The following is a 12,678-nucleotide window of genomic DNA, read 5'->3' as shown; positions in this document are numbered from 1 at the left end:
GGGCAACAACTCTTGGCAAATGCAAGCCCACGCGGTGGACCTAAAATGGCGTCTGGAGTGGACCAGGAGGGTCCAGGGTGCTCCTCTGTTGGAGGGGAGCAAGGGCCAGTCTGGAGCAACCAGACCAGCGGTGTTGTCGTTGTGGTTCGTCGTCAAAAGGGGCCACTAGCCAGCGGGCAAGTGACCTGGACAACGCGGTGAGCAGCAAAGAGCAGAAGGGCCCCACGCAGATCTCGTGGATGCAAGGGGGCTGGACTTCGGTGCTGGAGCTGCTCAGGGTTGGGGCTTCTCGGACCCCAAAGCACTTAGGCGAGGGTCACTCGGTGGTCGTGCTGGACAAGCGTCGTGCAGTCTTGAAGATGGCCGGTCCCTCGAGGTCTCGTCACACCCACGAATCTCAGCTGGGCTGATGATGCAGGTAGAGGTCAGAGGTGCCAGGGAAGCCGGTTCTTGTCGAGCTGGGCAGTCTTGATCCGGAGGAGAGACTTAAAGCAGACCGCGATGCTTGGGTGGTGCCTGCTGCTGCAGGGTGACTACTCCTTAGTCACAAGGGAGAAATCTTGAGAAGAGTCTTGAGTTCCTTTCGTGGAAAGTCGGTTCAGGATTCAAAGATGATCTAATTTGGAAGGGGGCCTGCTCCTACCTTTATCCTGAGAAAAGGGGCTGGCACGCGACTAAGTCCTGCCCTATGGGTGGGACTAGGAGGGGGGTGGTTACACCCCTCTCCTTTGTCCGGTCTCTCCCTAGCTCAGGGGCTGGTGTGCCCCAGGAACTGGTTTGAGCCGGCATATGCACAGTGAGCACCGAGGTGCCACTTGCAGTCACCTTCCTCTATAGCCCTGCCTACCTGGGATACACAAAACCCTGTCTGGGATGGTGCTGGCACCGCCCCTGACAGGAAACCCTTTGTCCAAGCACTCCTCGCTGGAAGGACTCCCAGCAGCAGGAGGTCAGACTTGTGTCTCGGTGGCAGCATCCATTTTGTGGAGCTGAGGCTATGTTCAACTTTAACCGGGGTTACAGGCTACCAACATGTCTTCTCCCTCTAGAGGGGTGGAATGCTACCCCCGTCGCCAGAACTGGCGAGGGGGTAGTATTCCAAAGCGTATGACACCTTACACGACATGTTTAGATATTGTCAGACCAAAGTTACCATAACCGCGAGGATTATAAGGCACTTAAGAGTATATGGTCTGACGCTATCATGGAAACGGCTAAGGGATAGCTCCCGAAAGCCGCAGACAGGCTCAGCTCATGCCAGAGCACCATCTCACACGATTCCAAGCACTCTGCCTTCAGGATTGTTAAGGCCTGCCATAGGAGTGACTGATAGGAGATCTGTGTGCCCATTTTAGGTTTAGATATACTATATCTAGAGCAGGGGTGATTACACCACCTTGCCCCCAGCTGTCAAGCAGCCAGTTGTGTCAGGTTTGGATGGCCAGCCAGGGGTGGCATAATACATGCTTCAGCCCCTGGTAGGCCCTGGGTACACCTATGCCCTGGATACCTAAGGTATACTGTACAGGGACTGATAAGGTGACTCAGTATCCAATTGGATATGTACCTAGGGAGAGCAGTGGGCCTGGGGTCCTGAATAGCAGGGCCCCAGGTCAACTAAGTCAGAAAACCAGCAAAACACCAGGCAAAAAAGTTGGGGGCAACCATAGTCGGGGATCTACCTTCCTACAGTCCAGCTTACCATTCCTACTCAAGTTGCCAGTACACTCCTGACTGTTCCCTATCCTATGCCCAGTTCCAAGTAAGTACTACTTAACCTTCTACCAAGTACTGACCAGCCAAGGAACCAACATGGGCTGGTTAGTCACCACAAAGCTTTTTTTAAATCGTATTCAGTAACCTGACTATTCCTTGGGAGATAATAAAAGAAAGGTGCTTCTGCCTTACACAGTCAGTTGGCAACTTAAGTAGATAGTATACATTGTGTTTTTATTTTTTGGATGCATTCCTCACCATATTTTCCTGAGCAAGAGGTTTTATAGGCGATCTTGGAAAAATGAGACGGGGATGCTGTGTTTTTGGATACTTTAGTGTACCTTTATTTGTTGGTGCTTTTCTGAAGTTAAGGTCTTTATAGCATGTCTCTTCCATTGAATTGCTACAGCTCGGGGCAAACGGGGCCCTTGAAAAGGAATGTAATTAACTGCATGACTAGTTTTTTGCAGCATGATTGTGTTTTTGGATCAAGTCTCAGACGTTGTAGCTCTTGGTATTGTGAAGCCCATTTGAAGGGAGTGAATTTGACTGGACTATGTATTGCATTTTGCAATTGTTCAGTTGCATTTTCTGTGACTATGATCCATCCAGCGGTGTCAGTCCTAAAGGTGCCATTTCTTTAAAGGCGAGTATCAATTGAAACGAAATCCAGAAATGAATGGAGAAGAGCACGTTATTGTCCAGAGAAAGAAGGTGTTTGCAGCATCATAAGTTAACGTGTTGTAATCATCATTTTTGTAATTCATGAATATTCTGTTAGGCCGCATGTATTTATTCTGAAACGGAGGTGGCATTGTTGGCAAAAAACAATGTATTGTGATGCGGCCCGAGCGATTGGCAGTGGCTGAGATTAATTTAAGCATTCCATTCATCACCGTTTTAGGTCTCGCCTGCGCAGCACGCATGCGTTGCATTGGAGGAGACCTCTTCAGATCGATTAGCTTTTTAGGCCAAAAACATGCACGCATTGCATTGCTTTCAATGGCAACGCGTGCACGTTTGGCAATTCCCTTGTGAGCGAGCTTGGGCGACATCTGTATGTAATTAACTTGCAAACAGATGGTGCCCCTGCTCGCTCCTGCAAGGGAAACGCTGTGTGTGCTCCCGGCCGCACTCCCTCGCCCCTCCCACTTGTTAACCCGCTAATGTGGTCATACCTCTAGTGTGCTAACTCAAGCCCTCCGTGTGATATTAGTATACTTATTGTCTCAAAAAGAGGTTGCACTTCCATCTGCCAGAGAGTACTGTACAACCATCATCGCTATACCCCCCCCCCCCCATCTCCGCAGAGGCTTGCATTACGCCCCTGGACGGCAGGGTTGCGCACAGCAGTCCTATTGTGGCGTAGGAGGGGTTCTGTATTACAAAGGGAGTATATGTATCGGGTGCAACCAATTTCTTTTGTTTGTGAGGAGGGGCGTTGAAAGCGTACAGCCTTCCATGCGATGGGTAAAAGCGACTGGCAAGCTTCAGAACATACATCGGCCTGTCCACGCCCCCCCGCATCGCCATGCCGCTTGCCTTTGTTCCTCCGGCCTCCCCCACGCGGTGAAGCGCCCCCTTGGCGCTTAGTCTCCTTCCCAATCACAGGGCCATGAAAGAGCGGCACGCAGGCCCTAGCAGCACACACTCTGTGACAGGCCTCCCGTTCCCACATTACTCACTGAATAAATTACACACCAAGACCAAGCGAGGGAACCGTGTCCAAATGCGCTCCACCTGGAAGGTGTGGGGAGCTGCGGGCTCGTTCTTGGAGGAGGCACAGTGGAACAGTGGGGCACAAGCTGGCCAACCACACTCCAGGAAGTGACCGTGGAAGCTGGCATTGGCATGGAATCACTACCGTGGGCTCGCAGATGAGCACTCCTGATCAGAGGAGTGCTTTACAGGGGGCTTTCACACTTCAAAACTTCGAGCTTGACAGCCAATAGAGAGAGCACTAATACACCAGTAGTGTGTGGCAGTAGTAAAGTGGGCTCTCGTGCTAGCACACTAGAGGGATCTTTACTACTGCAACCTGTGTTAGCGTGCTAGAGGAGGGCCATTACTGGAGGGTTCTTGAGTGCTAGGTCTCAATTATTACAGAGCATTCTCATGCGAGCTCAATCTAAGTGTATAAATATTCCACAGAGCGATTGAGTTAGCACATTAGAGGTATTGTTACTACTTCAGCCTGTGTCAGCGTGCTATATATGAGTGGTATTAATGGCGTATTCTTGTGTGATAGATCGCCACCATTATTACAGCACCCTCACGCAAGCACAATGGAAGTATACGAATATAATGTTGTTGCACCAAGGATATTGTTCTGCATAATTAAATACTTATAAGGTTCCAAAGGTGAGACCTATTGGCTATGCCAATGCTTGTTGTTTTTGCATTTGACGTCTTAAGTGCGCCAGGTATGCCCAGACATGGTTCACGAGCTCACTGTGCAACTGTGACTAGGCTGAAGAGCCCTAACTGGGGCGAAGCCGGTCCTAGGTTACTTGTGCTCCAGTTCAGGGAGGGCTTGGCAGTTTGGGCTGGACTGCTCCCATCAGGGACAGGGTCACAGCTGAGTTTTACATATGGCTGGGTCCAAACTGAGGTGGCATGGTGTGCAAAAAACAGGGGCTTAGATTAATTCAAGGATTTCATCCATCACTTTCGTGTTTTTGTATTCATTCTACAGCAGAATGATACTTCTACGAACAAGTAAACCCAAACAGCTAACCAAATAAATATCATTTGACACAGACCAGGCTTTGTTAGGTCCTCTCTTCGAACATCTTTTTTTGGGAAATAGTCTCTTATGGGGTGAGGCATAATTCATAGCATTAAACTTGCATTTCATTTCAACAGAGACCTGTTCATGGTTTCTTTCATTGCTTCGGTTGCTTCAGTTGATCAAAACTGAGTAGTAGTACAATAATGCACAGCGATTTGAATATGTCTTGGGTTCATTAAAATGTAGAGCAATTGTTATTCAGAAAAAATACTTGATTGTTTGCTGTGTGCCTTCCTTACCATACCAACCCTCTGTCTGTGTTTTTAGTGCCGATAGGGGGTTTGTTGAAACCCACTGCATGAGCGGCCACTCCAACTTCATATCGTCTGTGTGCACCATCCCTCCAAGTGACATGTACCCCCGAGGACTGATTGCCACAGGAGGAAATGATAATAGCATCTGTGTCTTTACGCTGGACAGCCCTGTACCTCTGTATACCCTGAAAGGCCACAAAAACACAGGTAGGTACACTGCACTGTTTTTTACTTTTTTGTTCCTTAACAATTTTAATTGCACTCTTGATGTGCTGTCTTGAGACTGAGACGGAAGTCATTATAACTATGGTGATGAAGAACAGCCACAATAACCTGGCAATACCATCTCATGATTCATGCAGTGATTTTTAGGCGTGTCAATTTTTTGCGCTGAATAGTAGTGTGACTTCCTAATTGTGTGTGGTTATTGCTTTATTTTTGATAATTGTACAGTTCATTTGCTAGTCACTTATATGTTGCGTGTTAGAAAAAATGGACACCTTACAGACTTTCATTTTACGCTCCTTGTTCCCCCGCACAGTTATCAGACAGTTCATTTTACAAAATCCTTTAATTTGGCAGACCGAGAAAGAAAAGTAAACACCAATCGCCAGGATAAAATAAACAATTTGTAAGAGACCTGTGACCCCTGTTTATGAACACAACAATTGTGACAAGGTAAAAACTAGATTTAAATGAATATTTATTACTCATACACTTTCTGATTGCCAGCTTGGACTCTCTCCCCATAACAGGTTAATAGGCCCTAAAATAGCTCACCCTGATAAAATTTGACTCTAGAGAGAGCTGGCAAATAGATCCCATAGTTAACACTGTTCTTTACATTTTAGTTGTACAGGTTATGAATCATTTTTGAATGTAGGTGTCTCCAATTTTTGGTTCATCTAAATATGTTTATTGTGACATGCAACCAAACCATCAACTGTTTCCTTGTCCATAAAGTTCTGAAAAGTGAATGCCTTAGCACATACTACTACGTTTATCTGTGACAACCTGTTGCGTTTTGTAATCAAATTAGCTTTGCAAGGTTCCAGACTCCATTGACCACCATCACTTATGAGACACCGGCAGGTGTTCCAGGCAACATAAAAAGTAAAGAATTCAACCTTCTGGCTCTGCTTTACTACATTTATCAAAGGGTGCAGTGACATGCTTGCCCCAGGCATTGAGTGCTGAACACCTCCTTACAGACAGTAGCTATATCCCTTGTTAGAGAAACCTAGAGCAGACCATGAATTGGTAGCTAATTATTACCCAGTATCCAACCTCCTATATTCCAGATAAGATCATGACATGGAAAGTCACAACTACAGAAGTGTGAGCCGCAGCATCCAGGCAATCACCAGTCTAGTAAACAACAGGGGGGGACACAGGGGGGGACAATGTTTATAGGGGTCCAGTGTGCGTGTCCCATCAATCTATACAACAAAAAGATGCACACAGTTCCCCTAGGGAAGGGTAATAACGTAGTGAAGTGAACTGTCTTCCTCTCTTCATGGGGTACAAAGGTATTAAATGTACCAAAGTGAAACAGGGAAGGGTATCCCTTTTCGGAACTAGGGATGCCTCACACAACAAGCTGGTTTAACGGCTGTTGTCATATCACCAGCTAGTCGTCTCGTGTCATCATCGGCTTCCTGCTCCAACGTCAAGCCGGCGCTGCAATGCCTGACGGGTAGCACTTGGTGCTACACTCTTGTGGAGATCTTTTGTTCCTTGCCGGTGAGTGAGTGGGTGTGAGGGCCCCTAGAGTGTGAAGTAGTGAGCGTGAGTGAAATGTGGGGATAAAAAAGGTTGGTGTAGTCTACTCCATTCTCTTTATTCATGTAGTTCACCACCTTGTTAAAAACAAGAGGGGCAATGGGACTTCAGCAATTAAGGAGGGTTAGTCCCGTTCAACCCTCATCTGTGAAAAGGTCAACATGTTTCATGCCCTATGGCAATTCTTCAGGACCTAGGGAGTGCTCATAAACTTAGTGATACGCCCCGCATAAGGCTGAGGCGTGTGAAGGATACAACCTGTGTGGTTGCCGACTCCAGCAAGGAGGGTTCCTGCGTCGTCGGTGTACCCTGTGGGGAGAGAGAAAAACCTTGAGCTCGTGATTCTTCACCCCCGACTTATCCTGGGGGGGAAAACAAACCATTTGTAATACAGGGGTATGGAGTGAGGAGAGAGGAAGAAGTAAAAACAGTGACTACGTATAAAATATAACATCATAGTATATTAATGTTACAACAGACACTAAGTGTCTCAACCCAATGATTGTATGTTTAGACAGTAAAATAAAAGGATCTAACGCCAGCCGGCGTATTAATAGGGCGGGATTTAGAGAAAAATACAAAGTTCTGTTGAGCTTACCCTCACTGGTGGGCTTGGGTGCCCCAAGGCTGCTCTCGTGGGGTCTGCGTAGTGTAACAATTATCTGGAGGGTACATAATACGGATCCAGTTGATGTATAGGGCAGTGAGATAGGATTAAATTAACGGGGTGGTAGGTTTTGTTAGGACACCTGGATTAGAAGTCCGGGGATCAGTAGGTCACATCAGCTCAACCAACAGTGGTCTCGCCAGGCACCCGATGGCCCCAGGGTATTCATACCACCCGGGAAGGTCGCAGCCCAGGTAGGGAACAAGTCAGGGAATAATGGGACCCCGCCTGCACTGCGGCAGCACCAGGGAGGGCAGCAGCAGCGCAAATGGTGAGGGAAGTACCGCTTGCCGCGCCCCAACAACCAAACCCCCGTTCTCCACAGGGTGCCGCCATAACGGTGTGTGGCGTGGCGGGGGCGGGGGGCGCGCGTGTTCGCGGACGAACGCCTCACCCACCACCATAGCGGTCGGGGCCCCTTGGACCCAACCGGACACTCAACCCTGCCGACGGCCTCTGAGGGGGCAGAGCCCTGAAGTCTCTGGGGGCTGGCTCGACATTGCGAGGCTCCAGCCAGGGGACCACTGAGCCTGACAAAACCCAAGCGCCCACGACGCCCAAACACCTTACCTCATCAACGCGGACAAGTAGCCTCTCCACCTAATCCCACGCTCCGACGCGGTATTGTCGCGTAGAGCAGCCGTGGGGGTGTGTTGGTGGCGTTCGCTGATAAACAGTCGGACTAATTGCGTAGGCGTGTCTGGTGTCGGGTTGCTGGGCAACACCACGGCAACAGCGGTGCACCTAGATGACGTCAGTGCGCCTAGGTGTCGAAAGCCGACGCCATCTTAGAGAGGTGTTAGAAGAGCGGTATTGAGGTGAAAAGGCAAAGGTAGCCGACCCGTAACAATGAGCATTTTGTAGTGATACGGGTCGGCTACCTTTGCCTTTTCACCTCAATACCGCTCTTCTAACACCTCTCTAAGATGGCGTCGGCTTTCGACACCTAGGCGCACTGACGTCATCTAGGTGCACCGCTGTTGCCGTGGTGTTGCCCAGCAACCCGACACCAGACACGCCTACGCAATTAGCCCGACTGTTTATCAGCGAACGCCACCAACACACCCCCATGGCTGCTCTACGCGACAATACCGCGTCGGAGCGTGGGATTAGGTGGAGAGGCTACTTGTCCGCGTTGATGAGGTAAGGTGTTTGGGCTGGAGGTTGGGCGACGTGGGCGCTTGGGTTTTGTCAGGCTCAGTGGTCCCCTGGCTGGAGCCTCGCAATGTCGAGCCAGCCCCCAGAGACTTCAGGGCTCTGCCCCCTCAGAGGCCGTCGGCAGGGTTGAGTGTCCGGTTGGGTCCAAGGGGCCCCGACCGCTATGGTGATGGGTGAGGCGTTCGTCCGTGAACACGCGCGCCCCCCGCCCCCGCCACGCCACCGACACACACCGTTATGGCGGCACCCTGTGGAGAACGGGGGTTTGGTTGTTGGGGCGCGGCGGGCGGGGGGCGCGGCAAGCGGTACTTCCCTCACCATTTGCGCTGCTGCTGCCCTCCCTGGTGCTGCTGCAGTGCAGGCGGGGTCCCGTTATTCCCTGACTTGGTCCCTACCTGGGCTGCGACCTTCCCGGGTGGTATGAATACCCTGGGGCCATCGGGTGCCTGGCGAGACCACCGTTGGTTGAGCTGATGTGACCTACTGATCCCCGGACTTCTAATCCAGGTGTCCTAACAAAACCTACCACCCCGTTAATTTAATCCTATCTCACTGCCCTATACATCAACTGGATCCGTATTATGTACCCTCCAGATAATTGTTACACTACGCAGACCCCACGAGAGCAGCCTTGGGGCACCCAAGCACACCAGTGAGGGTAAGCTCAACAGAACTTTGTATTTTTCTCTAAATCCCGCCCTATTAATACGCCGGCTGGCGTTAGATCCTTTTATTTTACTGTCTAAACATACAATCATTGGGTTGAGACACTTAGTGTCTGTTGTAACATTAATATACTATGATGTTATATTTTATACGTAGTCACTGTTTTTACTTCTTCCTCTCTCCTCACTCCATACCCCTGTATTACAAATGGTTTGTTTTCCCCCCCAGGATAAGTCGGGGGTGAAGAATCACGAGCTCAAGGTTTTTCTCTCTCCCCACAGGGTACACAGACGACGCAGGAACCCTCCTTGCTGGAGTCGGCAACCACACAGGTTGTATCCTTCACACGCCTCAGCCTTATGCGGGGCGTATCACTAAGTTTATGAGCACTCCCTAGGTCCTGAAGAATTGCCATAGGGCATGAAACATGTTGACCTTTTCACAGATGAGGGTTGAACGGGACTAACCCTCCTTAATTGCTGAAGTCCCATTGCCCCTCTTGTTTTTAACAAGGTGGTGAACTACACGAATAAAGAGAATGGAGTAGACTACACCAACCTTTTTTATCCCCACATTTCACTCACGCTCACTACTTCACACTCTAGGGGCCCTCACACCCACTCACTCACCGGCAAGGAACAAAAGATCTCCACAAGAGTGTAGCACCAAGTGCTACCCGTCAGGCATTGCAGCGCCGGCTTGACGTTGGAGCAGGAAGCCGATGATGACACGAGACGACTAGCTGGTGATATGACAACAGCCGTTAAACCAGCTTGTTGTGTGAGGCATCCCTAGTTCCGAAAAGGGATACCCTTCCCTGTTTCACTTTGGTACATTTAATACCTTTGTACCCCATGAAGAGAGGAAGACAGTTGGGGGGCGTGGCTTGGGCGCCGATGGTGATGGTCGCCTGAGAGCTCGGCTCCGGGACTGAGCCCGTGATTATCCTGTAAATCGGAGGCTGCGGGGCACCCCGAACCCCGCATTCTGCTGGACGGACCGACGGCGACCTGCCAGGGCCCTTGCTGTGGCTCGGACGAGTGGTGATCCGGCGTAAAACCGAAGTTTGCGGATCCAACATGGCGCCCGGACTTCATTGTCCCCCTAGCCGGATCCATTGAACTGGAGGAGCGCCGCCGGCGGCGTCTCGCCCCCGGCTTTGCCATCCCCGGCTGATTTGTGCACTGGATATCGGTCGGATCGGACTTTCCACAACGAGAATGCACTCGGTTGGGTAACCGGGCGGATGCCCACGTTATAGTGGATCCCGTGAGCGGACGTCTGGTGAACCAGGCGGTGGCCGCGCTCACGACGCCGCACCTAGCTACAGTTTCCTGGCCTGTCCACTCCCATGGGAGGCGCGACACTCTGGCGCCACAAATCGTCCGGTGGAGTTGGTGACCCTCACCCCGGGACTTTAGCGGCTGAACGGGCCTGCCCGACCTGGCGGCGGTTGTCTCCGCCCCCTTATCGGTGCCCTCGGACGCCGTGGTGGTGGCGCGAGCCGAAGTGGAGAAGTTCCCGCAGGCCCTGGAGAAGGAGGTCTCCGATACTCGACTTAAGATCCAGTGACCGGGAGGATCGCGGTCGGCATCTGCCCCCGGAGACGCATGCTCCTGGACCATCACGGAGTACCCCGGCGACATGGGGAAACCTAGAGGAGCCAAGGGGGCTACCCCAACCGCCTCAGACTCGGAGACCCAGGACAGAGAGGAACATGGGGACCCAAAGAGTTCTGGTGGTGCGTCGATGCAACAGCAGTTCGACCGCGTCCTGGAGGCGATAGCGACCACGCGATCGGCCCTCCAACAAGACATTGCCCAGGTGGCGACGAGCCTTGGTCTCCTTAGAGCGGACCACGGCAAACTGTCGGACCGGGTCAAGGAGGTGGAGAGCTCGGTGAAAACCTTGGAGCCGGCACAGCGAACCTTGGCTGCGTCTATGAAGGATGCCTTATCCCGGATTGCGACCCTAGAGCAGAAAGCGGAGGATGCGGAAGGCCGCAACAGGAGGAACAACATCCGCGTGGTGGGCCTTCCGGAAAAGATCGAGGATGGCGACATGGTGGCGTACTTGGAGGCCTGGCTCCGTGACACGGTGGCCCCGGAGGGGCTGTCCTCCTTCTACACCTTGGAGCGTGCCCACAGAGTCCCGGCGCGGCCACCGCAGCAGGGGTGTGCCCCGAGACCAGTGGTGGCGCGGTTATTACACTTTCGGGACAGAGACTTTATCCTCAATGCCGCCAGGCATAATGGCCCATTCAAAGTGGCGAACAGTCAGGTGAACATCTTCCCGGATTACACCTACGAAACTCAACGCAGGCGGTTCTCCTTCCTGGCGGTCAAGCGCGAGCTCAGGAGCGAGGGCATCCAGTACTCGCTACTCTATCCTGCTAGGCTCCGCATCATTGTCGATGACAAGACTCAATTCTTCGACACCCCGGAGGATGTCTGTGCCTGGCTCGAGCTTTACAGAGCAGGGAAAGATGGCTTCGGCTCCTCATCCCAACAGGCGGAGGGGCCGGAACAGAGACGGCGATCCAGGAGGATTAGGAATCGCCGTGGCCGCTCAGGGGGGCCCTCAACTGCAGAGACGTCGACGGAGCGGAGGGGAGTGCTGGAGGTGTTATCTGAGTTGTCTGGCGCACGGGACGATGCCATTGAAGAGGAAGCGGACCCGGGTGACGAGGGGGCACAGTCGGACTCCGAGGACTCGGTGACCGATAGCGCCCATGCACCGGTGATCACACCGAAGTCGGCGGAAGACCTTCTGGATGGACAGGGGTAACGGGTTAAGCTACCTCATTTTGGGAGGGGGCCCGGCAGAGGGTAGGCGGTTGCCGTCACTTGATGCTGACAACGAGGGCGGGGAGGGTGGGGTGCCCCTGTTTTTGCCCCGAGGGTCTTTGGTACTGTTTTGGGCTTGTTTTAGTCCTGGTAGCCTGAGCGTCGAGGGCCCACTGCCTCCGCCCGGCCCGCACCTGGCCCTTAAGGCCTTCCTACGGTGGCGACCGCAGGATTAGTAGGGGTTATTGGGTTGTTAGAGGGCAAGGTTTGGATGGGATCTGGATGGTGCTGTTTGGGTCCTGTTCTGGGGAGGGTGGGGGTTTGGTTCGTTCTTGGGTTGTTTGGCCTTGGTTGGGGAAAATGGCCGCCATCAGTGCTGGGAGGTATGATGTACTTTTTTTGTGGGGACCCGGATGGGGAGACTGTGCGAGGACAATATGGGACAATGGCTGATGTTGCTAATTTGAAATGTGTTACTTGGAACGTGCGGGGGCTTCATACTATGTCCAGGCGCCACAAAGTCCACGCTTATTTAGTGCGTAGGGGAGTGCAAATGGCGCTGCTGCAGGAAACTCATCTGAACAAGGCGGAAGGGGCGGCGCTACAGCGTAGATGGAGGGGGCAGGTCTTCTACACATCGTACTCCGCGTATGCCAGGGGGGCGCTAATTTGGGTTAGAGCTGGGGTCCCCTTCCAGGTCACGAACACAGTGATAGATCCAGAGGGGCGTTACGTGGCCATTTCGGGCACTTTAGGAGGGAGGGACTTGAACGTTTGCTGTGTGTACGCTCCTAATATAGACCAGACTGCCTTCCTTTCCAGGTTATCGGGCTCGTTGGCCCACTTCTTTTCCGGGCC

At 52.0% G+C, this 12,678-nt stretch overlaps 1 protein-coding gene across 1 annotated transcript in view; it reads left to right on the top strand.

The window, feature by feature from the left end:
* PLAA (phospholipase A2 activating protein) overlaps positions 1–12,678 on the top strand; it is a 192,908-nt gene that overhangs the window by 21,200 nt on the left and 159,030 nt on the right. The window contains exon 2 of the mRNA XM_078676710.1: positions 4,775–4,968. Coding sequence (XP_078532836.1) covers positions 4,775–4,968 — 194 coding nt within the window. The remainder of the gene's footprint in view (positions 1–4,774; positions 4,969–12,678) is intronic.

This window comes from Lissotriton helveticus, chromosome 2_1 (assembly GCF_964261635.1).
Source record: "Lissotriton helveticus chromosome 2_1, aLisHel1.1, whole genome shotgun sequence".
Taxonomy (NCBI): Eukaryota; Metazoa; Chordata; class Amphibia; order Caudata; family Salamandridae; genus Lissotriton; species Lissotriton helveticus.
This window is presented reverse-complemented; position numbering and strand designations above follow the sequence as displayed.